Source organism: Podarcis vaucheri, assembly GCF_965113315.1.
Source record: "Podarcis vaucheri genome assembly, chromosome: 1".
NCBI lineage: Eukaryota > Metazoa > Chordata > Lepidosauria > Squamata > Lacertidae > Podarcis > Podarcis vaucheri.
Window position 1 is genome coordinate 30687507 of NC_138759.1, and position 26288 is coordinate 30713794.

The 26288-nt window shown below is 43.5% G+C and overlaps 1 protein-coding gene and 1 long non-coding RNA gene across 4 annotated transcripts in view; one reads left to right on the plus strand and one right to left on the minus strand.

Moving 5' to 3' along the window:
• Positions 1–26288, minus strand: part of ADCK1 (aarF domain containing kinase 1) — a 124931-nt gene that overhangs the window by 64705 nt on the left and 33938 nt on the right. For all 3 annotated transcript variants that reach the window (XM_082233359.1, XM_082233357.1, XM_082233358.1), the window contains one exon: positions 19936–20139. In XM_082233359.1, the coding sequence (XP_082089485.1) occupies positions 19936–20139 (204 nt within the window). The remainder of the gene's footprint in view (positions 1–19935; positions 20140–26288) is intronic.
• On the plus strand, positions 15952–22737 carry LOC309538948. Its single transcript, XR_014222538.1, has 2 exons — positions 15952–16802; positions 22304–22737. It is a non-coding gene; the product is annotated as an uncharacterized lncRNA (long non-coding RNA).

Consider the following 26288-nt stretch of genomic DNA (forward strand, 5'->3'; position numbering starts at 1 on the left):
TTGATTTTACTGCTGCGGTGTTTTTTTTGTTTTTTGTTTGGGTAAACCACTTTGAAAGTTTTTTAAAAGAAAATTTATTAAATAAATAAACAATAAATATGAATAAAATAACACAAGCCGAAACACAATCTATCCTGTAGATTTAAGTATATGTCCATAGTCGCCTACTTGTTATCAGAGGCCCAGAATCCACATTCCTTTGTAAGAAAATATGAAATAACATAAAAACCATTTTGCAGGCAAAAAAAAAATAAAATCAGTTGGGGGACTGACAAGAAATTTTCTGCACCGGGTACCACTTGACCTTCCTAGGCCTCTGCTGGAAGCCACCAGGTTGGAGAAAGGTGACCTAGAAGCTATCAGTGTACAATCTTGTTTAGAAATTGCTGCTGTGGAAAACCTTTATTTTTTGAGAAGACACATTATTTTTGCTGCCATTTTCTTGTATTTCTGTTCTTATGCCTCATTATGAAATATTAGTAGGTGATTTCAGCTTTACTAAGATAAGGTGTTTTGACTAGCCTGTTAAAATGCAAATGACTATTTTGTTACGTATTGTAATTTTTAAGTGCATTATCTTGAAATGCTCTGTTTCATTATGTATATTTTTCTGATGTTCAACAATGTCAGAAAAATGTACAAAATGGCTTGGCTTAGCATAGCTTGGAAAAGGGGCATACAAATATTTGATTATCTCAGTTTGGACTAAGTGACGAGAACATATGTTTTGCATACTCAAAATCCTGGGTTCAGTTCCTGAAATCTCCAGACTGAACCCCCCCCCCCCAAAAAAAAGACCTCTGGTACCAAGTAATGGGAATATATCTCTGCTTGAGAGGGTGGAGAGCTGCTGCTGACCACACTGGGGTCAATCGCACAACGGTCTAATTCAGCATATGTTCTTATGGAATTTCTCCAAAAACACCAGCATCTGGCAACGATTGATATCTGTCAGCAAAGAAGGGTAGGAAGAGGAAGAATCTCACCAGGAGATTTCTACTAGAGGAGAACTATTTTAAATAAAGGAAAACAAAAATAAGCGGGGAGTTTATTTACATCCAGATTTCTGCATGCTGATCCTGCAACTTCCATAACCGGTCCCGTTCAGGGTGGATCTAGCTGGCCATCTACTGGTCACTGTGGAGCAGGACTTCCAGGGGAATCATGCTAAGAGACTGCCCTATTCACCGAGGACTCCCCCAGACCACCTGTTTATTGAGACTTCATCCTGATCTGCTTGCACATTGTCCAGTCCTCACTGAGCATTTGTTCTGATTTGCTTACTGGCAGCTTTTGTGACAATGCGTCATCATCCTGCAATCGCCCTGATTTGCTTGCAGGATTTTATGTCATCCCATTAATCACTGGTTCGTTCCACACTTTTCAATGCACTATCCCCGTCACTTTTCTAAACCAAAATTTCCTGGTATGCGCTTGAATCTTTCCCGCAAAATATGGACAATATGGAGGTGTCCTGAGCTGCCAACTGTCCAGATTTTGCCAGAGCAGTTGAGAAATGGTCAAGCATAGTATCACTGTCCGTATTATCCTGAATGCTTACATATACATAAAGAAAAGGAACTTGTTTATGTCAGTTCTTTATGTCATTAGAGAAACATACCAAAGACGTAAATGATAGAGAAGCAGCCATTTGTGTTTGCACAATCCCCAAGTGAAGAGAAGGTTTGCTCCCCACCTGTCCAGCAGTACCCAGCCAGTAGGATATGATCCAAATGAAATGGCCTCAGAAAGCAGGTCACCAGCAAAGAGACAGTATCGAGAAGGGCTGGCTAAGCAGCAGGTTGCTCGGCCTGAAAACATCCAACATCAAAACTTCAAGACAGTGATTCCAGGGGTTCTCTCCTGACCAGTTTAGCATTTCCTGTGAAAGATTGTGAGACCTGTAGTTCAACTCCCAAGATTCCAAACAGAAAGGAATGCTGCAGGGTTCAAAGCACTAGCAATTACCGTATTTTTTGCACCATAACACTCACTTTTTTCCTCCTAGAAAGTAAGGGGAAATATCTGTGTGTGTTATGGAGGGAATGCCTACGGGTGGCATGCCTACGGATTTTCCTCCTCTAAAAACTACGTGCGTGTTATGGTCGGGTGTGTGTTATAGAGCGAAAAATACGGTACTCATTTTGCTTTAAAAAGGGAGGGAGGTGGGGAGGGAGGAGAGAAGAAAGAAAGAAAGAAAGAAAGAAAGAAAGAAAGAAAGAAAGAAAGAAAGAAGCCAGACATTCCCCTTTCATCCAAGGAGCTCTTGCTGGCATCACCACCTACTTAATCAGTAAACTTTAGTTTTTACACAGCGCTGGGGATGAAAACAGGCAGAATCAGGAGCCATTCAAAATAGACTATGCTGTACTGAGCAGAGGGCCTTTCTAAATAACCTCCAAGGCTCCTCCAAGGCTCCAGCTCTATCATTCTCTGAATTCTAATGCACCCTTGCGCAGTTTCCCACAAGACCCCTAATACTGAGTGAGATGGGCCAATTGTTTGACTCAGTATGATCACTAGTGGAATACTTGTCTTGTGAAATCGCAAATGTGCAGAAGAATCCCCACCTGCACAAGAGATACTTACAACTGCCATTAGATTTATTATTTCGTTTGGGTGTCATAGGTAGTGAATGGTAGGAATTTGAACCCTCTGGCAAGATGTGCCCCCTAACCTACATTTCACATTAGCCCATGCATAGATAAAATGAGGTTAAATGAAGAATTTATCGCGGTGCCTAGTACCCAGTTTTAAATTCTTTACACCGCTTCTCAAAAGTCACTCCGCCGAGAACCTTGTCAGCTGGGCTGCTCTTTGAAAAATGTTCACATTTCTGAGGGTCACGAGGTTTCGGCAATATATTCTGAGCAGGCTCTCTGCGAGGTTATCCAGGGACAACAAGCCACTCTTCGGAACAACACAATGCTACAGTGAGCGTAGCCCTAAATCATGTTGCTTCTACCTCCATATACCTCATGCCACAGTTCAGTGCCTTAGCACACTAGCTCTCACAGCCAAGGTGGGCAGCTGCTGGAAACCATGGAAAGCAAGGCCCATTGAGCTAAACTCCCCACCCAGGACAAGCCCTCATCCTCATTATTCTCTCCCACTACTTGGGAGACCAGTAGTTTGTGGATGAATGAGCCGAGCACTCTTGTTGAAGGAGGGGCGGGTCTCACTGAGGGGCCATAATTCAGGAGGACCCATTGGAAAGTCTCTTGCACAAGCCTGAAGCCAGAGCTGCCCTGAGCACTGGTGGGAAGGAAAGGTCCATGTGTTCAGTGACATCATAATCACCATCATCATTTTATTACTTGTAGCTCACTCATCTGACTGGGTTGCCCCAGCAACTCTGGGTGGCTTCCCAACATATATAAAAACATAGGTAAAGGGACCCCTGACCATTAGGTCCAGTCATGACTGGCTCTGGGGTTGCCACGCTCATCTCGCTTTATTGGCCAAGGGAGCCGGCGTACAGCTTCTGGGTCATGTGGCCAGCATGACTAAGCCGCTTCTGGTGAACCAGAGCAGCACACAAAAATGCCGTTTAACTTCCCGCCAGAGCGGTACCTATTTATCTACTTGCACTGGCGTGCTTTCGAACTGCTAGGTGAGCAGGAGCTGGGACCAAGCTCACCCCGTCACGGGGATTCGAACCACCGACCTTCTGATCGGCAAGCCTTAGGCTCTGTGGTTTAACCCACAGCGCCACCTGCGTCCCTTATATATATAAAACATAACCAAACAATAAATAACCTTATATATAAGGTTATACCTTATATATAAGGTTATATATATAACCTTATATATAAAAACATAACCAAACATTAAACAGATGTTTAAGGCCTTCAGATGTCTTCTAAAGGTTCTATAGTTACTTATCTCCTTGGCATCTGATGGCAGGGTATTCCACAGGGTAGGTGCCACTACCGAGAAGGCCCTCTGCCAAGGGTATCTATGCAGTTTTCTGTTGCGTGGCTTCCACTACCTGGGCTAATCCCACAGCTACCTCATTTCTTCTGTAGAATAAAAAGTAGGTTGATAAGACTAGAAATCTTAAGGCTCTGTAGCACCTAGCCCTGTCGTCTCTAATCTGGTACCCTTCAAATATTTTGGATTATAGCTCTGACCATTGGCCATGCTGGCTAGGATGGATCAGAGTTGAAACCCAAAGTATTTGGAGGGCACCATGTTGGAATGTAAGAACCATGAACCTGGGTAAGTTGGATGTGGTCAAAAATGAGATGGCGAGAATAAATATTGACATCCTGGGCATCAGTGAGCTAAAATGGACGGGAATGGGCGAATTCAGTTCGGATGACTATCATATCTACTACTGTGGGCAAGAAACCCGTAAGAGAAATGGAGTGGCCCTCATAGTCAACAAAAGAGTGGCGAAAGCTGTACTGGGATGCAGTCTCAAAAATGATAGAATGATCTCGATACGAATCCAAGGCAGACCTTTTAACATCACAGTAATCCAAGTTTATGCACCAACTACTGGTGCTGAAGAAACTGAAATTGACCAATTCTATGAAGACTTACAAGACCTTATAGAAGTGACACCAAAGAAGGATGTTCTGCTCATTATAGGGGATTGGAATGCTAAAGTAGGGAATCAAGAGATAAAAGGAACAACTGGCAAGTTTGGCCTTGGAGATCAAAACGAAGCAGGGCAAAGGCTAATAGAGTTCTGTCAAGAGAACAAGCTGGTCATCACAAACACGCTTTTCCAACAACACAAGAGACGACTCTACACATGGACATCCCCAGATGGGCAACATCGAAATCAGATTGATTATATTCTCTGCAGCCAAAGATGGAGAAGCTCTATACAGTCAGCAAAAACAAGACCTGGAGCTGACTGTGGCTCAGATCATCAGCTCCTTATAGCAAAATTCAAGCTTAAACTGAGGAAAGTAGGAAAAACCACTGGACAGGTAAGATACAATCTAAACCAAATCCCTTATGAATACACAGTGGAAGTGAGGAACAGGTTTAAGGATTTAGATTTGCTGGACAGAGTGCCTGAAGAACTATGGGTGGAGGCTCGTAACATTATACAGGAGGCAGCAACTAAAACCATCCCAATGAAAAAGAAATGCAAGAAAGCAAAGTGGCTGTCCAACGAGGCCTTACAAATAGCGGGGGAGAGAAGGCAAGCAAAATGCGAGGGAGATAGTGAAAGATACAGGAAATTGAATGCAGACTTCCAAAGAATAGCAAGGAGAGACAAGAAGGCCTTCTTAAACGAGCAGTGCAAAGAAATAGAGGAAAGCAACAGAATGGGAAGAACCAGAGATCTGTTCAAGAAAATCGGAAATATGAAAGGAACATTTCGTACAAAGATTACCATAATAAAGGACAAAAGTGGTAAAGATCTAACTGAAGCAGAAGACATCAAGAAGAGGTGGCAAGAATACACAGAGGAATTATACCAGAAAGATATGGATGTCTCGTACACCCCAGGTAGTGTGGTTGCTGACCTTGAGCCAGACATCCTGGAGAGTGAAGTCAAATGGGCCTTAGAAAGCACTGCAAATAACAAGGCCAGTGGAAGTGATGGTATTCCAGCTGAACTGTTTAAAATTTTAAAAGATGATGCTGTTAAGGTGCTACACTCAATATGCCAGCAAGTTTGGAAAACTCAGCAGTGGCCAGAGGATTGGAGAAGATCAGTCTACATTCCAATCCCAAAGAAAGGCAGTGCCAAAGAATGCTCCAACTACCGCACAATTTCACTCATTTCACATGCTAGCAAGGTTATGCTTAAAATTCTACAAGGAAGGCTCAAGCAGTATGTGGACCGAGAACTCCCAGAAGTGCAAGCTGGATTTAGAAGAGGCAGAGGAACCAGAGACCAAATTGCAAACATGCGCTGGATTATGGAGAAAGCTAGAGAGTTCCAGAAAGACATCTACTTCTGCTTCATTGACTATGCAAAAGCCTTTGACTGTGTTGACCACAGCAAACTATGGCAAGTTCTTAAAGAAATGGGAGTGCCTGATCACCTCATCTGTCTCCTGCGAAATCTCTATGTGGGACAAGAAGCTACAGTTAGAACTGGATATGGAACAACTGATTGGTTCCAAATTGGGAAAGGAGTACGGCAAGGCTGTATATTGTCTCCCTGCTTATTTAACTTATATGCAGAATTCATCATGCGAAAGGCTGGGCTGGATGAATCCCAAGCCGGAATTAAGATTGCCGGAAGAAATATCAACAACCTCAGATATGCAGATGACACAACCTTGATGGCAGAAAGTGAAGAGGAATTAAAGAACCTTTTAATGAGGGTGAAAGAGGAGAGCGCAAAATATGGTCTGAAGCTCAACATCAAAAAAACGAAGATCATGGCCACTGGGCCCATCACCTCCTGGCAAATAGATGGGGAAGAAATGGAGGCAGTGAGAGATTTTACTTTCTTGGGCTCCATGATCAGTGCAGATGGTGACAGCAGTCACGAAATTAAAAGACGCCTGCTCCTTGGGAGAAAGGCGATGGCAAACCTAGACAACATCTTAAAAAGCAGAGACATCACCTTGCCAACAAAGGTCCGTATAGTAAAAGCCATGGTTTTCCCAGTAGTGATGTATGGAAGTGAAAGCTGGACCATAAAGAAGGCTGATCGCCGAAGAATTGATGCTTTTGAATTATGGTGCTGGAGGAGACTCTTGAGAGTCCCATGGACTGCAAGAAGATCAAACCTCTCCATTCTGAAGGAAATCAGCCCTGAGCGCTCACTGGAAGGACAGATCGTGAAGCTGAGGCTCCAATACTTTGGCCACCTCATGAGAAGAGAAGACTCCCTGGAAAAGACCCTGATGTTGGGAAAGATGGAGGGCACAAGGAGAAGGGGACGACAGAGAATGAGATGGTTGGATGGTGTCCTTGAAGCTACTAGCATGAGTTTGATCAAACTGCGGGAGGCAGTGGAGGACAGAAGTGCCTGGCGTGCTCTGGTCCATGGGGTCACGAAGAGTCGGACACGACTAAACGACTAAACAACAACAACAACAACATGTTGGAGAAGACAGATCTAGCTCACACTGCACCATACAACAGGTCACTTTTCAAACAGTCATCTTGCTTCTGTTTTTTTCACATGCGATACTTTCTTCTGTCATCAGCAAGGTCACCTTGGTATCTAAGAGGACAGTCCAAATTCAAGTTCCACCAGTGAATTAGGATCCTGTGGATCTCTGGCTCAGATGGCCAGTTTGCATCACAGCTGGGCTACAGATAAGGGATAAAATCTTCACTCTTTGAAAATGAGGTCAACCCTGAAACACTCAACCTGAAGACGTTTTGTAAATGGCCTCTAAAATTTAATCACATACTTTTGTACTGTCTTTTGAGTATTACCAAAATTTATTTATCCAGCACAAAACAACAGCGTTTCTGATATTTTCACTACCCATTGTCAAATTTGACCTTGTAAAACTCCATGTTAACATTTGCAAATCTTTTTCTCTTTCACTTAAGTAAATATATTCTAAAATACACTATGAAAAGGACATTTGTAAATATATTCTTTTAAACAACAGCCAAAAGTTTGGACACTAATTTTTACAGCAGGTCAAAGCAACAGGACAAAAAAGGCAATGGACCGGCCATTGCTTATTGGTTTTTTGACCTCCTACAGGATCAATTATATTCTTCAGATATACTGATTTTCATAGTTGTTGGGCACCACCAGGCTTCCACGCTAGCTTCTCAGAACAGCAGGATAATAAGTATTTTTAAATCCTTGGTTTTTGAATTGCCAGATGTCTCTAACTCCAGATCATTAAAGGACTACAAAACATAATCAGTGTCCCTTAGAGTGCATCTTAGCTTTTAAATGTTGATGTAGCAAAGCATTTAATCCTCTATGTTTGTAGAACTCTCCCCCCCCATATTAATAAGAGTATTAATTTTAGAAATAGAGGGTGGGATTCACCTAGGCAGGCCTGTCAGAAGCACTATGCAAGGATTTCTGAATATGCAGCATGGCTTTCCCCTCTCCCCCCCCCCGTGACTCCTGCACCCCCCAAAAAATTAGCTCAGGGGGTTGGGAGAACCCTCAGTACAGTGAACAAGGGGAGAAGAGAAGGGTCATTCCTTCTGGCAAGCTCCAGTGCTTGTGCAGGTGGAACATTCACCATAGCACAATGCTGAATATTAGTACGGAATATTGCTGCTGCTGTTGTCATGTGTATTTCTTCCCTTCTCTTCCTCCTATAGGATCCCAGCATCATGAAAAAACAGTATTACAATCGCTCAAAGATCTAAAAATACATCTCTGAAATATAAAAACATAACCAATAGCCAAGCAAATGTGTGCATGGGCTAAATTTATCCCAGCAGTAATTGAATGGACTTCCACCCAAGAGTGTTGGCTTCATCTAATAAGAGTGATCCGTGTGATGCACAACTAAAATGAGTGGAATGAGGCTCTAGATTTTTCTAGATCCGTCATGTGCTCTGTAGCGCTCATCCAGGCCTTACTGGGCTTGCCAGAAGCACCTTCTGGCAATCAAGGGCACTTGGGGGGGTGGTGTGAATCCTCATCTAGGTCCAATAGTTGCTGCTTGTGAAGACCAGGAACTGGGAGCTTGAGCAAAGAGGGCTTTAATAATACATGCAGTATTACAAATATAAGAAATAAATAATATCAAAACTGACTGTTGGGAGCTCCCAAAAAACCATCTGTTTCCTCAGGCTTTCACTAGCGGCCAGCCACCACCACTGGATCCTTCTGCCCTGAATTTCTCTAATATCTGTGAAATTGTTTTGTTTTGTTTCCCTGTTTAAAATTGTTTTAATGTATATTTTATCTCTGGAAACGGCTTTCAATATTTCTTTCCAATAGCAGGCAATATAATGGCACTGTTAAATAAATAATGAAAACCGTTAAGAACTCCCAAGGTAGGGGTAGGGAACCTCAGACCTGAGGGCCAAATGTGGCCTTCCAATCCTCTGCATCTGGCCATTGGGACTCTCCCCAGGCCACACAACCCTCACCGGCCCAGGCACCTCAGACTCAGCTTCATTCACTCTGTGAGTGTTTTTGCCTGACTAGAAGGTGCCTTCAGTTCTAACAATGCCACTTGATTGCCAGAGAGAACTGTGCGGACGGGTGTAGAAATGAGCCTTATTGTACAAAGGTAAAATTCACATTCGTTATTTGGCCCAGTTTTGCCTCTGGTGGTGCATGTGTTTGCCTCTGGCCCTGCCCATCCCTGGTATGTTGCCCCAAGACAGTTGTCCCATCCTAAACCATCAACAGAGAGGAGGTTCCCAGCACCGTTTCCACATTCCAATATAAATCACTCCTCAAAGCTAACAGCTCACACCACTTACCCAGTACCATAACCCATACCCCTCCTGCATTATATCTTTCTAACTATTCTCATTTATTATTTCTCTCCCTATCTCCCTTTCTCTCTCTCTCTCTCTCTCTCTCTCACACACACACACACACACACACTTGTCATTTTCTCTCTGTCTCTTTAAAATTAAATATCACCCTGGCTCTGCCCATGCGGGTAAAGTAACGCTGAAAGGAAAGTCTGCAGCTGAGCGGGGATTCGAGCTGCCTCGCTGGGAATCAATGAGGCATAGAAGGCTCTGTCTAGCGCCTGAAATGCTGAAAGGAACCGGGGCGGATCAGTAGCGGCTGAAAACGTATTCAAGAGAGAAGAAAAGGCCCGTCGCAGAAGCCACACACAGCCAAAGCAGAGCGAGAGAAAATCACGTGCCGTATTTTAATATATTGCCTTTGTATCTCTCCCCAGAGTTCCGAGTGAGGGGAAAAACAATTTTGGGGAGGCCATGAATAATACTGAGAGGACTTAATGTATGGCAGGGCTCACCAGGGAATAGATTCATCGAATACGTTTATCAATTCATCAAAGACATATCGAGTAACAATACACATTCTTCCTCTTCTGGGTAAACGCAACCAAACTCAATGTACTCCTAAGAGGCTTCCAATGGCCAGTGTCTGTGCTGGCTACCTGCAGCCCAGGGGTGAAAGATTTTTGGCCCTCCATGTGTGTTGTTGGACTACAACTCACATCCACCGCAGCCAGTATGGGCATTGATGGGAGATGTAGTCCAGCAGCATTGGGGAGGGGGTTGCCACAGGTTCTGGCAGCCCTGTTCAGGGAAGTTTTTAATATTTAACGCTGTTCTGGTTTTAACACTCCCCTGCCCAGAGTGGCTGGGGAGACTCAGCCAGATGGGCGGGGTATAAATATTAAATTATTATTATTATTATTATTATTATTACTATTCTCTCTTCCCTTACAGACCCACCAAGGTTCAAAAATGAGCACCTTCCAGGAGCAATACAGTGGTACCTCGGGTTACATACGCTTCAGGTTACATACGCTTCAGGTTACAGACTCCGCTAACCCAGGATGAGAACAGAAATCGTGCAGTGGCGGCGCGGCGGCAGCAGGAGGCCCCCTTAGCTAAAGTGGTGCTTCAGGTTAAGAACAGTTTCAGGTTAAGAACGGACCTCCGGAACGAATTAAGTACTTAGCCCAAGGTACCACTGTAATCACATTTCATTTGTGTTAGCTACTGGCAGCTGGAACTGAGGTGGTAGCAGGCAAAGGTCTTAGCAGAGTTATCTGGTTTATATGGTTTTAACTGGAATATTAGTCATTCTTTCTAAAACTTATTGTTGCTTCCCACCCACAGCCAAATCAGACACTTAAAAAGCACAAATATTTGCCTGCTGGGCTTCATGACAAAGCACACACCTTGAAGACAAAAATTCCCAAGCTCAATCCACAGTATCTCTGATTAAAATGGTAGAAGGGTGTGGCTCAGTGGAAGAGCATCTCCTTCGAATGCAAAAGGTTCCAAAGTCAATCCCGGCTGTGAATTTCCCCTGCGAAATTCTGGAGAGCCATTGCTAGTCAATTCAGTGAGGACAATATTGATGTACCAGTGGTCTGACACAGCACCAGGCAGCTTCATACACAACACTGTTCAGAAAGCAGGCAGGATTATTTCAACAGCAAGTCCCAGTAGTGGTCATAAATTGAATTATGATGTCACAGTTCAGTAAGGGTCAGGCTACACCTTGGGCAGAATAATGTGGCCTTGGCTGGGAAAAGGCCTATCTCCCTATACCCCACAACCCCCAACCTTTACCCACATTACCAACAAAAGGCTATTTGAGGGCTTGCCCACTACTCAGATGTGCCCTTGCCTATCTGAACTACACAATCTATGGCAACATCATTCACTCTCCACAAGGTGAACCTATGACAGCATGTTCCTTTATATGCACTCCTGCACCACAAACAAACAGCCCCAGATTTACTAGATGTTCCAATCCTGCTGCACTGACTGCATTTCACCCTGCGCTACATTACAGGTAGGTCTACCCCACTCACCACCTCCAAACGCCAACACACCCTGCATCCCCATTCTTCATCGCTGACCCTTCTCAATCCACCCTAGAGACTTGAAGTATGATCACAAATGAAGTTGGGGAAAAGTAATCTGATTTACCAGCCATAAAGCGCTCATGGTTGACATAGCCTTCCTTGCCACCCCATGGCCTTGGTGTAAACGGCAACAGCTATTTATGTGGTTATTACGGGGATTTATTTGTTTTTCATTCGGGGTTAATTAGGGGGCTTTCGAAAAGGAAGGGCTGACAGTGCTGTCTGGAAATGGTTATAGTGCAGCAAAAGGCCAGCACAGCTTGCCCACGTGTAGCATTTTACCAAGCGCAAGCTTGCAGTTCATTTTAGGTTCTAGCAATAAGGTAAAATTTAAGATTAAACCAACAACAGATAAATTAATGGGCTATGAATTTGCTGAACCAACTTTTAAAAGGGATACAAGAACGGGGGACGTGAGGAAGTCAGGAAAATATGTGAATTTAAGATATAAAACTAAGAAAGAGGGAATTTTTGTGTTTTTCCTATATGTGTTTTTTCTTTTTATTATTAGTTTTTAATGTATGTATTTTTGTATTTTTGTGCTTAATGTTTGTATTGTTGTATGTTGTAGTATGTATTTGGTGTCTCTATATTTTTCTTGTCTTTGTCCCTGTATTTTTTCTTTTATACTTTGCGTTGTTAAAACTTAATAAAAAACTTTTTTAAAAAAAGCTTGCAGTTCATTTTAACAGCGCCTGCCATTCTACTAAGGGCAGCCCCAATACATGTTCTTAACTGAGGGAAAATGGCGTCTCTTTCCATTCCATATACAGAAGCTGACTGGATTGGCAGGTGAGTCTTAGACGCCAACTGCACTATACACTTAAAGCTGCCTCCTACCACTTTGAACAATCATGGCTTCCCCCAAAGAATCTTGGGAAGTGTAGTTTGCTATGGGTGCTGTAACTTGATAGGACACGCCCTATTCCCCTGACGGAACTATAATTCCAACACTGCCCTGGAAAGAGGAATTATTAAACTACTGTGGGAACTGTAGCTCTGTCATTGTGAATAGGGATCTCTTTGCAACCTTAGCAAACAATAGTTCCCAAGGCTCTCTGAGGAAAACCATGACTGTTTAAAGTGGTAGGATACAGCTTTAAATGTATGGTACCTCAGTTCAAAACTGTTCGTGGGACAGCATCCTCCACCACATGTGAGGGTTGAAGTCTAGCTTAGCGGGGCAGGACAGGCTGTGTCCTCCAGCACCTTGCTGTCCCTTCCAGCCTCTCTCCAGCAGCCTCTCACCTAAGGCAGCCATCTAATGTTAAGACTGGCCCTGGTTCCATGGTTCTGCCACAGGTCATCTATATTGCCTCTGATGTTCCATTTCTATGCCTACCCTTGCTCTAGGGATGAGAGAGAAATTCAATTCAGTTCACCTTTGAATGCGAACTTACCTAATTCGCACTTTCTGAAACAAGCTGCAAACTGAAATAAAGGCATCTTCCAAAAGTTGCACTTTTCTGAATTTTGCAATGCATCTCTTAACCAAACATTGTGTACAAAAATGTCTATGCTAGGGTAAAGTATGCATAAGTTTGTGAAAACAACATTTTAAAAAATATATTGAGGCAGATTGTTGTTGTTTTTTAAAATGTGCTTATTAGGTAAAATTGCATACCAAAATGTGTATACTAGGATAAATTTGCATTAAGATGCTGATAAATGATGTGGAAATCTGGAGAACCAAACTTAAGACGGGGAAAAAGAGAAACTGAGTGAAATAGAAATTGACAGATCTGCCCATCCCTACTTTGCTCTCTGCAGCACACTTAGAATTAACAACTTCCATTGTCAATGGGTGCTTCCAGATGTGGAATTTTTGCAGCACCCAGTCACTGCTATTCAGTGTTAAGCTGGAAGGAGAATAGCAGCCCTGCTTCCAGACTTCTGGAATCGAAATAATATATCAGAAAGTGTTAAATACTTCCTTCTCCCCTCACTACACTGCTAATTATTGTTGCTTCCTCTCCCTCACTGCAGGGAGGGATGGGATAAAACTGATATAAAGGTTATGTTCTCTGGAAAGGGAAGGGTTAAGGTGACAGTGTTAACTCATAGAGTTGGACCACAGAGAAGGAAAATTATAAAGACCATAACTGGGGGGGGGTTAATTATTTGGGGGGAGCTGGATCACCTGAGGTCGGTGAGAGGCATGAAACAGAAGCTGAACAGGGAAAACATAAACATTTTTGTTCATTACATGACATCATGCAGATGCCCATTAAAAGGTGAGTGAACACCCTGTGGCTATTTCACAAAAAGGGCACTATGTAGAGGAAGCCATGGGGTCTTGTTTCCTGACCTATAGGATGATCACCAAGGTCTGAAGGAGACACTCTAGCAGCACAAAGCAGATATCAAGTTCCAGATACCAAAGGAAGGATCTGCAAGACCCAAAAGATCGCCCACAAAAGACAGATGTTGCTTTGACAATGGCCTGAGCAAAACTGGCACGCCTATGGAGTGGCCAAGCCTTAGCTACAAGGCAGCAAATTTTAAAGGGACCCACTCTAGCAAAACAGGGCTCAGCAGCTCAGTGGTAACATGTCAATGAACTCTGGCCCACAAACATTCATATGGTAATAAGGTAGAAGGCCGTCAGTGATTTGCTGGTTTGGATCAATACTGTCTCAGACATTTTTACTGCAATGCAGCCTGCCAAATTGTCTTCTATCTCCTGTCTGACATCATCTAACCAACTGTCTCTCACTGCCCCATCTATGCCTCTTTATCTGACCCGACCCATTTAACTGTTCTGTACCCACTTTAGACAAACTCCTTAGCTCATGAACACTGCTCAGCCCCACTGATACATTAGTGATGCAGCTGCTGAGTTTGCTGGCAATCAGATGAATATTGTAGATTTAACTGACCCCCATTATTCTTGTCCAGTGAATGGGCTCCCGAGAGGGGTTTCCATTTTTGTTCTACTTGTGCCACTCGTATCTGTTCTGTAGCCCAGGCTCAACAATTCACACCTAGCCCATTTTTCGCTAACTGGGCGTTCTCAATAAGGTAGAAGACATGAATACACTCTGAAACTCTATGCAGCAAGTATTGTCTGTCTCCAGTTGCTAAGAACAGCAGACTCCCACAGCTGCATCTTACAAGCTACACTCCCAAGATCTAGCTCTGTATTAGATGTTAAAACAAAGCAGGTTAACCTATGGGCTCTCCAGATTTTGTTGGGCTCTATCTCCCATCAGTCCTAGCTAGTCGTCGTCGTCTTCTCCTTCTTCTTCTCCTCCTTCTTCTTCTCCTTCTTCTTCTTCTTCTCTTCTTTGGCAATCACTTGTAGCCAAGTAAGATTGTCTTCCATAAACATGTTTTTAACAGATTCAGGTGGATAGCCGTGTTGATAATAACAAGATGAAATTATAACTAACAGGATGAAAGATGAAAAAATCTTTTTTAATAATTCCAGTGGCACCATAAAGATCAACTAAATATAAGCTTTCAAGGTATGAGCTTTCGTGTGTAATACACACTTTGTCAGATATGCTGAAGCCGAGGTCGCTTCAACCTTATAACTGTTGATGACTGTTATGGCAATTGGTTCCTCAGGGAAGGGCAATGGCTTTTTAAAGGGATAGGTGACCAAAATTAGCTTTAGTATGTATAATGGGACATGAATCCAATATATCTATTCACACCAGGTCTCTCCATAGTTTTTAGTTTGGTAATGAGTTGTAATTCAGCAACTTCTCTTTCAAGTTTATTTCTAAAATTCTTTTGTAATAAGACAGCCACTGGCAGAGGAAGAGGGGGGCGGGGGAGTGACCGCCCCCGGCACCATGATCCCGGTGGGGTGCCATTGTGGCCCTCCCCCCACTGTGCTGAGCGTCACACCCCGAGGACACATGCCATGCCCCTGTGAGCGGCGTGCCATGCCCCCAGTACGTGCATCACACCCCCAGGATGTGCGCCACGCCCCTACAGGCAGCACACCATGCCCCCGGGACACGCGCCACATCCCCCAGAACTCGCGCCAGTCATGCCCCCGTCTGCTCTCCGCCACTAAAGACAGCCACTCTAAGATCCTGCACAGAATGTCCTGGGAGATTGAAGTGTTCTCCTATTGGTTTCTCTGTTTTATTATTCCTGGTGTCAGATTTATGCCCATTTATCCTTTGGCGTAAAGTTTGTCCTGTTTGTCCAATATAGAGAGCTGAAGGGTACTGTTGGCATTTGATAGCATATATAATGTTGGAAGGTGAACAATTAAATATGCCTGAAATGGTATGTTTGATGTTATTGGGGCCAATAATGATGCTGTCCGGGTGTATGTGGCAACAAAGTTGGCATCTAGATTCATTGCAGGCTCTTGTGCCAGTGTCCATGTTAGGTCTGGTTGTTGTATTATTGTGTGTGAGGTGCTGTTTAAGATTAGGTGGCTTTCTGCAGGCAATGAAAGGTTTTCCTTCCAGAGCTTTTGAAAAAGAGCTGTCATTGATTCTATGATTCTATCATAGAGCTGTCTATGATTCTATGATTAATCTAAGAGATGTTGTAAATCTCTGATGATGCGTTGAACTGTTTTAACTTGAGAGCTGTATGTGATTACTAGTGGTATTCTATTGTTTTCTCTTTTGGGTCTATCTTGCAGCAAGGTTTTAACACTGAGTCCATAAGTGACTGTGGAGGCCACTTCTGGATCCACACGTCCTTCCACAGTGGGGACATTGGCTTCTGATCACAGTGTGGATTTGCCAAACGTGCCTTTCTCTTAGCATGTTTCTCCCTTGCGTCCTGAGTTCGAGTGTCTTCAAAGCCCATGACACCTTTGGTAAAGGCTGTTTTCCAATTGGAGCGCTCACAGGCAAGTGTTTCCCAATTGTTGGTGTTTATACTACATTTTTAAAAAATTGCTTTGAGACAGTCTTTAAACTTCTTTTGTTGACCACCAGCATTACGCTTTCCATTTTTAAGTTCGGAATACAGTAGTTGCTTTGGAAGACGATAATCAGGCATCTGCACAACATGACCAGTCCAACGAAGTTGATGTTAAAGAATCACTGCTTCAACACTGGTGATCTTTGCTTCTTCCAGTACATTGGTATTAGTTCACCTGTCTTCCCAAGTGATGTGTAAAAATTTTCAGAGACACCGTTGATGTAATCTTTCAAGGAGTTGGAGATGGGGTTTATAAGTGGTCCATGTTTCACAAGCATACAGTAAGGTTAGTAGTACAATAGCTTTGTAAACAAGCATTTTGGTTTCCCTGTGAATGTTCCGGTTCTCAAATACTCTGCATTTCAATTGGGAGAAAGCCGCACTCGCAGAGCTCAGGCGATGCTGGATTTTGGCACCAATGTCGGCCCTTGTGGAAAGACAACTCCCCAGGTAGGAGAAGTGATCGACATTTTCCAATGTTACACCATTGAGTTGGATTCGTGGGGCTGCAGAGGGGTTATTTTGTACTTGTTGGAGCAGCACTTTGGTTTTTTGGATGTTGAGTGATAGGCCAAGCTTGGCCTATGGTCAGGGATGGTTAGGTGTTCAGCAACATCTAAAGAATCACAGATTAGCCACCTCTGTGTTATAAAGTGTGATGCACGTTTACAGCAAGGGCAGGTATAACTCACTGCTAGCAATGGTGCACTCAATAACCAACAGAGGTCTGTGACAATCACATTATGCTGCACATAGCACACAGCAATCTCAACAGTAACAGCTGTGAGAGCTAGGGGAAAGAATCTGCATTTTCGCAGTGACAAAATACTCCAGTTTCAGCACTGCAAAAATGCGGTATTTCTGCAACAGAAGCACTATGTTGAGAATCATAGAATCATAGAGTTGGAATAGACAACAAGGGCCATCGAGTCCAACCCCCTGCCAAGCAGGAAACATTATCAGAGCACTCCTGACATATGGTTGTCAAGCCTCTGCTTAAAGACCTCCAAAGTAGGAGACTCCACCACACTCCTTGGCAGCAAATTCCACTGTCGAACAGCTCTTACTGTCAGGAAGTTCTTCCTAATGTTTAGGTGGAATCTTCTTTCTTGTAGTTTGGATCCATTGCTCCGTGTCCGCTTCTCTGGAGCAGCAGAAAACAACCTTTCTCCCTCCTCTATGTGACATCCTTTTATATATTTGAACATGGCTATCATATCACCCCTTAACCTCCTCTTCTCCAGGCTAAACATGCCCAGCTCCCTTAGCCGTTCCTCATAAGGCATCGTTTCCAGGCCTTTGACCATTTTGGTTGCCCTCCTCTGGACACGTTCCAGTTTGTCAGTGTCCTTCTTGAACTGTGGTGCCCAGAACTGGACACAGTACTCCAGGTGAGGTCTGACCAGAGCAGAATACAGTGGCACTATTACTTCCCTTGATCTAGATGCTATACTCCTATTGATGCAGCCCAGAATGGCTTTTTTAGCTGCTGCGTCACACTGTTGGCTCATGTCAAGTTTGTGGTCAACCAACAATGCCTGTATCCTTAGCAACAAGCGGATGTGCATTATTACCAGAAAGCAGCAACAAACCACTGTTTAGTGCTTTCAGTTCACTCTACTACCCAAAATTAGACAAATTCATAGAAGGCAAGGCTATCAATGGCTACTAGCCATGATGACTATGTGCTATCTCCCCAATCAGAGGCATTTTGCACCTGAATACAAGTGGCTGGGAATTGCGAGTGGCTGCTGCACACTTGTTCAGCTAGCAGGTTTTACTTTTTTATATATGTACATTTTTATTGGGTTTTTTAACATATCATTTCCAACAGTCATATAACATAACTTCTTATACAATGTTTTAGACTTCCATCAACACCTTTGATGATTTTCCATTATCACTTATTCTGCATTTCTTAATTTCTTTATTACTCTTAATTGTCATTAACTAATAATTCTCCTCATAGTCTTTCTTGCAATATTTCAGATAATCCTCCTTACAAAACTTCTTGCAGTCCTACTAGCGTAATCTGTTCATTACAATTACTTTTCAAATAGTTCATATATTTACTCCAGTCTTCTAAAAATCTTTGATCCTGCAGGTTTTGAATCCTTCCTGTTAATTTATCTAGTTCTGCATAGTCCATCAATTTCATCCTCCATTCTTCTTTCGTCGGTAATTCTTCTTGCTTCCATTTTTGTGTAATAATATTCTTGCTGCCGTCATTGCGTATAAAAACAACTTACAATCCTGTCTATTAATATCATCTCCTACAATGCCAAGTAAAAATGCTTCTGGTTTCTTAATAGATGTATATTTCAACATCTTTTTCTTTTCATTATATATCATTTCCCAGAAGTTTTTCACTTTTTTACATTCCCACCACATGTGATAAAAAGTTCCTTCCTTTTCTTTACATTTCCAAGATTTGTTACTTGTTTTATACATTTTAGCTAATTTCACAGGTGTAATATACCACCTATACATCATTTTCATCACATTTTCTTTGAAAGCATTGCATGCAGTAAATTTTAATACTTCTTTCCACAGTTTTTCCCAGTCTTTTAACTGTATATTATACCCAAAATCTTTGGCCCAGTGTATCATCACCGACTTTACCTCCTCATCTTTCAAATGCCATTCAAGCAGCAATTTATACATTTTAGACAAAATTTTGTACTTATTATTCAATACCTCTATTTCAAATTTTGATTTATTATCATCAAATCCTTTTTCTCTCAAATCCTGTTTAAACATTTCATTGACTTGGCGATAGTGCAGCCAGTCATTCACATATCCTTTAACCTCTTCATAAGATTTCATTTTCCATTTACTTCCTTTTGTATTAATTTTTCATATGTAACCCAATTTTTACTCATATTCATCTTTTTTACACTCATCGCTTCTAATGGAGACAGCCACTGCGGTGTTTAATGTTCTAACAGGTTTTTATACCTATCCCATATTTCAAATAGAGATCTTCGGAATATATGGTTTCCAACTCATTTATGGACTTTTGTCTTATTATACAATAAATATGCGTGCCAACCAAATCTATTATCATAACCTTCCAAATCCAACAAATCTGTATTTTTTAACAACATCCATTCCTTTAACCAACAAAGTCAAGATGCTTCATAGTACAGTTTCAAGTCTGGCAGGGCGAAGCTCCCTCTTTCTTTAATATCTGTTAATAACTTATATTGAATTCTTGGTTTCTTCCCCTGCCCAGCTATCAGGTTTTACAAAGGCATCTGGTTACACACTGTGGGCTCGTCCACACTTCCTTTTGTGCCATGTTTCTAGGTGCAAGTCCAGGCTTTTCAGATCAGCATCCAAGCAGGTCTTTTTTTTGATCCCAGCACTTTCCTCAGGAAAACCCGCGTTTTACCGCGGAAATGCAGCAAGCAGCAAAACCTGGAAAGGCCAGACCTGTGCCTGAAAAGCATGGAGCAGTGTGGATGAGCCCTGTGCGATGCTGGACTAGACAGGCCATTGGCCTGATTCAGCAGGGCTATACTTATGTTCCTATTGCTCGTGCTTGGCGGACAAGTCAACACATGCCTGTTGTCACACATACCCCTTTGCCCAGGTCCTCCAAGATCACTTGCTCAATCTCCTGCCTGCTGCTCTGAGGGGCTTGGCTGTGCAGCACCTTGAGTGTGCGAGTGTATTCCTCAGGCAAGAGATAGTCGAGAGCCCCCAGGTGCTGCCCCACTTTGATGAAGGTGCCCCGGTTGGCACAACACAGGTCTCGGAGACGTTCTGCAGAGCGCAGATGCACCTACAGAGGGGGGGAGAGAGGGAGGGAGGTTGAAAGACTCATAAACATCCAAAACTTTGACTGAATCCCTTTCTCCAAACCATACGCTACCTATTTCCGTATCTTCTCTTCCCAGGCTGCCATTTTGCTTGTTCTGGGTGTGTGTTACCATAAGGCTCCCTGTGTTTACCATTAGGACAGGACACATCTTTGGGGAAAACAGACACTGTTTTCTCTGGGATGTCCCTGCAATTGCAGACCAGGGCTTGATGTGGGCCAGTACCTACAAGCATATGTAGACTGCAGGCATTAGAAGTTCTACATGACCACATCTAGTCTCCTCAATAAGCACCATGCAGACAGTGCTTTAAGGTAGGGTGGGGAACCTCAGGTCCAGGGTCTGAATGCAGCTCTCTGGGTCTGACTATCCCTTGAGACTTCCCCAGGCCACACACCCTCCCCTTTCAGTGGCCTTGCTTCAACCCCCCCCCCAAATATTTTTGCCTTACTGGAATACATCTGTAATGAGTATGGGTTGCTCGTGCGTAAGTTGCCGCCTCTCCTGGCTATGTTGCCTGGTTAAACCTTTCTATCTGGACAGCCCTTCACTTCGTGGCTGCCTCAGTCGCTAGCAGAATCCGTCAGTGGGCGTTTCTTAAACCTTTTCCAACATAAAAGTTGTTTGACGCCAAGTCTCCTCCTACTCTCCCTGCGCGGAAGTCTTCTGCGCAGGGAGGGCGTGGGTAGCGGAGGACCCGTGCTCTCCCCGCTGGTGTCCGGTGAAGAGTCCTGGAGCCCTCTCGCCGATTCCCCCATCTGCCCCCCTTTATCCCTGGTGTTGCGCTGATTTGCTTCCCCATCTGTTGAGCTGCCTCTCTCCCTGCTGGGCCCTTCTCCAGCATCATTTGAGAGCCTTCCCTCCGCCTCTAGCTCCGATGTCAGTTCCCTGACAACATCCTTGAACCCTGATGGGGAACAGAGGGGAATTGTGTGTGTGTGTGTAGAAACTAGCCTACTGTACAAAGGAAAAATAATTGATTTGAGATAGTTCAGTCAGTAGAGCATGAGACTCTTAATCTCAAGCTCGTGGGTTCAAGCCCCATGTTGGGCAAAAGATTCCTTGGACTAGAAGACCCTCGTGGTCCCTTCCAACTCTACAATTCTATGATGCCCCCAATTTGCTCCACCTACTTTTGACTCTGACTCCATCCACCACCGTCATGTGCTCCCCAGAAGGGAATGTGGACCTCAGGTTGAAGAAAGTTGTGTACCTCCGCCTTCAAGAGGTACACAAACATGCAGGCGAGATATCTGGATTCCAGTTGCTCAAAAGCCTGGTGCTCACCACTTCCTTACACTGGGCTGCTGAAAGCAGAAGCTGCCATTGCACCTGCCTCTGCAAACCCCTTGCAGCGGTTGGGCAACGGTGTGCAAAAAGGCAGCTTTCAGCTCAAAAATAACACTCTTGCAAGGAGCAGGAAGCTTCTGCCATGGAAATGTGTGGTCATGAGTACAGTAGCTATATGCAGCATGCCTTAGAAAAGGGGGCATTTTTACATTGCTCCCTTGATGTGGTTGTTTGGAGTGACAGAGATATCAAGAGAGAAAGAAAGCTTGGAATGGATTGGAAATGAAAGGGTGCAGACAGGGCGGGGGGAGTGAAGAGGGAGGGGGAGAGAGGGATGGAGCCAGAGCAGCTGGGCAGTTTGTCACAGTACAGGGAGTTCAGCCCATTACAGGGAAACAGCTTTTATGCAGCTTGGATAATTGTCCTCGACACTGTCTCCAACAGAGGAGAAAGCGGGGGGAGGGGGATCAGCAGCAAAAGCAGGGAGGGGCTATCTATAGCTGTCCGGAATTAACTTGCATTTCAGAGAAAGGAAGGGCAGGCTGGACACACTTGAGGGGGGAAATGCCACTTCAACCCAGATATTGCTCGTGGTGAGAAAGCAGCAGCAGCAACAACAAAATTTCAGGAACTGTACAGAGTGTCAGGGCTACTGGGAACACCCACCCAACTCCACACACAAAGCAAACACACAATTAGGCCCGCATGGGAGCGCACCAGATTGAGCCAAGGGAGCAAAAGAGACATCTGACCCCAGTGTTGATTCACCTCCTAAAATGTAAGCTCAAAATCTTTTTTAACTGCCAGTTACTAGCAAGCATCCCGATTGCCTTGCAGCCAAAGTGTCACTGCAAAAGAAGCATGGTTCTACCATATGGCGATTCTGCCTCAATCCAGAGACGAGGAAGTTCATGTGAGCAAGTCCCACTGGGATTCCTGCGGATTTATAACACTGGTCACCAACATGGAAATAGGTACTGGAAGAGCATTTTCCCTCCTTTAAATGTTCGGGTTGAAGAACAGGCCACAGAACAGATGGCAGCCATGTCAACAAAAGACGTTGTAAGGCCAGGTACTCCAGCCAAACAAGGAAAAGAAGATTTTGAACGCCATTTGCAGTTCATTGTGTGTACTTGACGTGGTAATTAACCATCCCTGGCCATGACGCTGCAAAATACAATTCAAACTACTAGCTTTTTTTCAACCTGTCCAGCAAGTAATGCAATAAATAACTTGAGGGGGAAAGTTTGTTTCTTGCCATTTCCAAAGCATTTACTGAACAGATAATATTTAATGCTACTTAACAAAACAAACATCCTACACATTATTCAATGATTGCATTATGTACTTTATTATTATTATTATTATTATTATTATTATTATTATTATTACTATTATTATCGTGACTGAATTAAAGAGAGACTAAAAGTCAAGCTCAGCAAGATGCCATTCACACAATTATCTATTGCATGGCTTTTAAAACAGTAAAGAGTGGTCGCAGCAGGGGCCCCAATCCAGACTGAAACCCTGGCGGGGGTAGGGTGAGGATGAAAGAGCTCTAACCTTTCTGCCCCTCGTGGTGGTCCCAATTCAAATCAAGGCCTGCTTCACCTCTTCTTTGCAATGGAGGGAATTTATATCATGTACAGTGGAGAGCAAAGGTTTAAAGCCCCCTTATCGACTATCACCCCTACCAGATTCCCAAATGGACCACCATACCTCATTTTTTTTAAGGCATTAATGTAATTTCTAATTGTGTGTATGGCATCTTGTCTACTTCAACCCCTAAGGCTACGTTCTAACTAGAGTTTCCTTGTACAACCTATGCATTGGTGTAGCCCTAAACTGGAAATACAGAGAATGGTATTTCAAGAGTGACGTAAGTTAAGGAACCCTCAATGAATCTTCTAAGAAAAGCAGGATAAAGGTGGCAATTGCCAACTCTGCTGATCCTACTGATTCCCAGCCTGTTGGTTATACTAGGAACATTCAGCAATGAGATTAACACAGTTCTATCCTATGTAGCATGCAAGTGTCTGGCGCACTGAAATGACACTCAAACAATTCATTCTGAAAATGCCCTGGAAGTTGCTCCTATTGCTCAAGTTACTTCTAGCTTCTGTAATGAATTAACGAAAAGACAGAAAAAACCAGCCATGCCTTGTTTAGAGAAACCAATATGAAGGGATGATAGCCTTGAAATATCTGAAAGGATGGGGGATAAAGAAGATGAACTGTTCACTCCAGCAACTTAAAAAATATAATAGAGTTTAAGCTGCAAGAGCACAGAACTGCCTAGGGTAAATTGACCAATTAAAATGTAACAAGTCATCAGATTGGGATGGATCTGAAACAACACAATCTAAGATGCCAAGGGACTCAGACTAGGGACTCTGGCAGTAGAGTTAAAACACCATCAAGGGCAGCTCACAGTCTGAAAGAATTATTTGCTTGATCTCTGCTGAGTAGCAACACCACCTAGATAATGGACACAGAGGACACTACTGTTCATCAGTCCAGAAAACCAAGTGATAATAATAATAATAATAATAATAATAATAATAATAATAATAATAATGATAATAATAATAATAATAATTTCTTATTTATACCCTGCCCATTTGGCTGGGTTTCCCCAACCACTCTGGGCTGTTCCCAACAGAATACAGTCATACCTCAGGTTGCAAACGCTGCGGGTTGCGCATTTTCGGGTTACGGACACACCGAACCCAGAAGTACTTCCGGGTTTCAGCACTCGCACATGCACAGAAGCACCGAATCGTGTCACACGTGTGCGCAGACGTGGTGCTGCGGGTTGCGAACGCGCCTCCCACACGGATCACGTTCGCAACCCAAGGTTCCACTGTATTAAAAACCTGATAAAAACAGCAAACATTAAAAACTTCCCTAAACAGGGCTGCCTTCAGATGTCTTCTAAAAGTCAGATAGTTGTTTAATTCCTTGACATCTGATGGGAGAGCGTTCTACAGAGTGGGTGTCACTACTGAGAAAGCCCTCTGCCTGATTCCCTGTAACCTCACTTCTCACAGAGAGGGAACCGCCAGAAGGCCCTCGGAGCTGGACCTCAGTGTCTGGGCTGAACGATGGGGGTGGAGACGCTCCTTCAGGTATCCTGGGCTGAGGCCATTTAGGGCTTTAAAGGTCAGCACCAACACTCTGAATTGTGCTCAGAAATGTACTGGGAGCCAATGTAGGTCTTTCAGGACCGGTATTATATGGTCTCAGTGGCCACTCCCAGTCACCAGTCTATTGAACGCTGTATTTCTGTCCACAAAGTCACACTGTAAGTTGATGGTTGATCTGTTGTTGAACCTAGATCTCCTGACCCTGAACTGTTTTATGCTTTACTTTGGTTTCCTCTTTTTCCTTTTTTTTTTCCTTTTATCCTTTAGCTACAGAACCATCCCAGGGCTCTCAGTTACTTCAGCAGCAAATAAACAAGCCGAAACAATAATTAATGACAGAGCTATAAATCACCTCACTGAATATGATACATGACAAACCAGCATAGCTTTTGCCAAAGGAGAGGGGAAAACCATTTCCTCTCCAATTTATTAGTTTGTGAACATTCTAGAGACAGTGAGAAAAGAGAAGATTTTTTAAGCAGAATATTTTCAAGTGGACTTTGGTAAAATCCCCTACACACAGTTAGAAAATAATCAGTAAATGAGATGCAAAAACATGGCCAATGATCAGACACTCGCTAAACTTTTCCAGTACAATGGAACCTCGGTTGTCGAACATAATCTGTTCCAGAAGACCATTCAACTTCTGAAACATTTGACAACCCAGGCGCGAAGGGAGAATCTCAATTTCAATGGTGAAAATCGAAAAACACGCAGCGGAAGCCGTTCAACTTCCAAGGCATGTTCAAAAACGGAAGCATTTACTTCCAGGTTTTTGGCATTCAGGTTCTGAAACATTCATCAACGGAGACGTTTGAGAACCAAGGTTCCACTGTACTTGACTTCCAAGTTGAATTCCACTCAAATGCCCAATAGTTATTACTAGAACTGGAGTGAATTGAGATGTCATCAGCATGACGAGAAAGAAATGGAAAGAACTCTGCTTAGCACCCCAAGGGTGATAAATTATTGGGGGGCCCAGGTAAGACCTCCCCCACATAATCAATCATATGACGCAGTGCGCGCGCACCATTTGAATGGCAATGCCCATCAACTTTGGGGAGCCACAGCTCCTCAAATATTTTATTGGGGGGCAAAGACCCCTCAGCCCCTAGAGGCTGGCTCCTGTGCCCTACACATTAAAAAGGGCCTGGAACTGAAGTCTGAAGAGGAAGGAGGTGTCATTACTCCTTCCATGTATAGACTGGGCAGGGCCCGAAATGCCCGAATTGATTCCTGATGCTGTAAAACAGAGGAGTTGAGGTGGGTTACCTGGGTCTGCTGGGTGGTCTTGAGGGCCTGATGGGATTTCTGAACTGGATGAGCAACAGAGGATTAATGGGATTTCATTGTGCCAGCTCGGCTTGTAGGCATGCCCAGGATCACCTTAACAATGTCATACCCAACCATCTGCCAATGCACTAGATTCAGATTCAGCTCAGAAAGCAGATGTGGAACTTCTAGGGGGTAACAAGATTTTTGAAGCCATATTGCAGTTTATTTTGGCACTGTGAGCCACTATGAAAGGCACCAGATAGCACCAATGATATAATGCCAGTTGCTTTATTAAAATTGGAGTGACACTGAGAAATGAGAAGCCTACACTAGCGTCAAAACCCAACATATTGGAAAACATTTGTCATGCCCTGACTGACACAATATAGCGGCGGAATAAA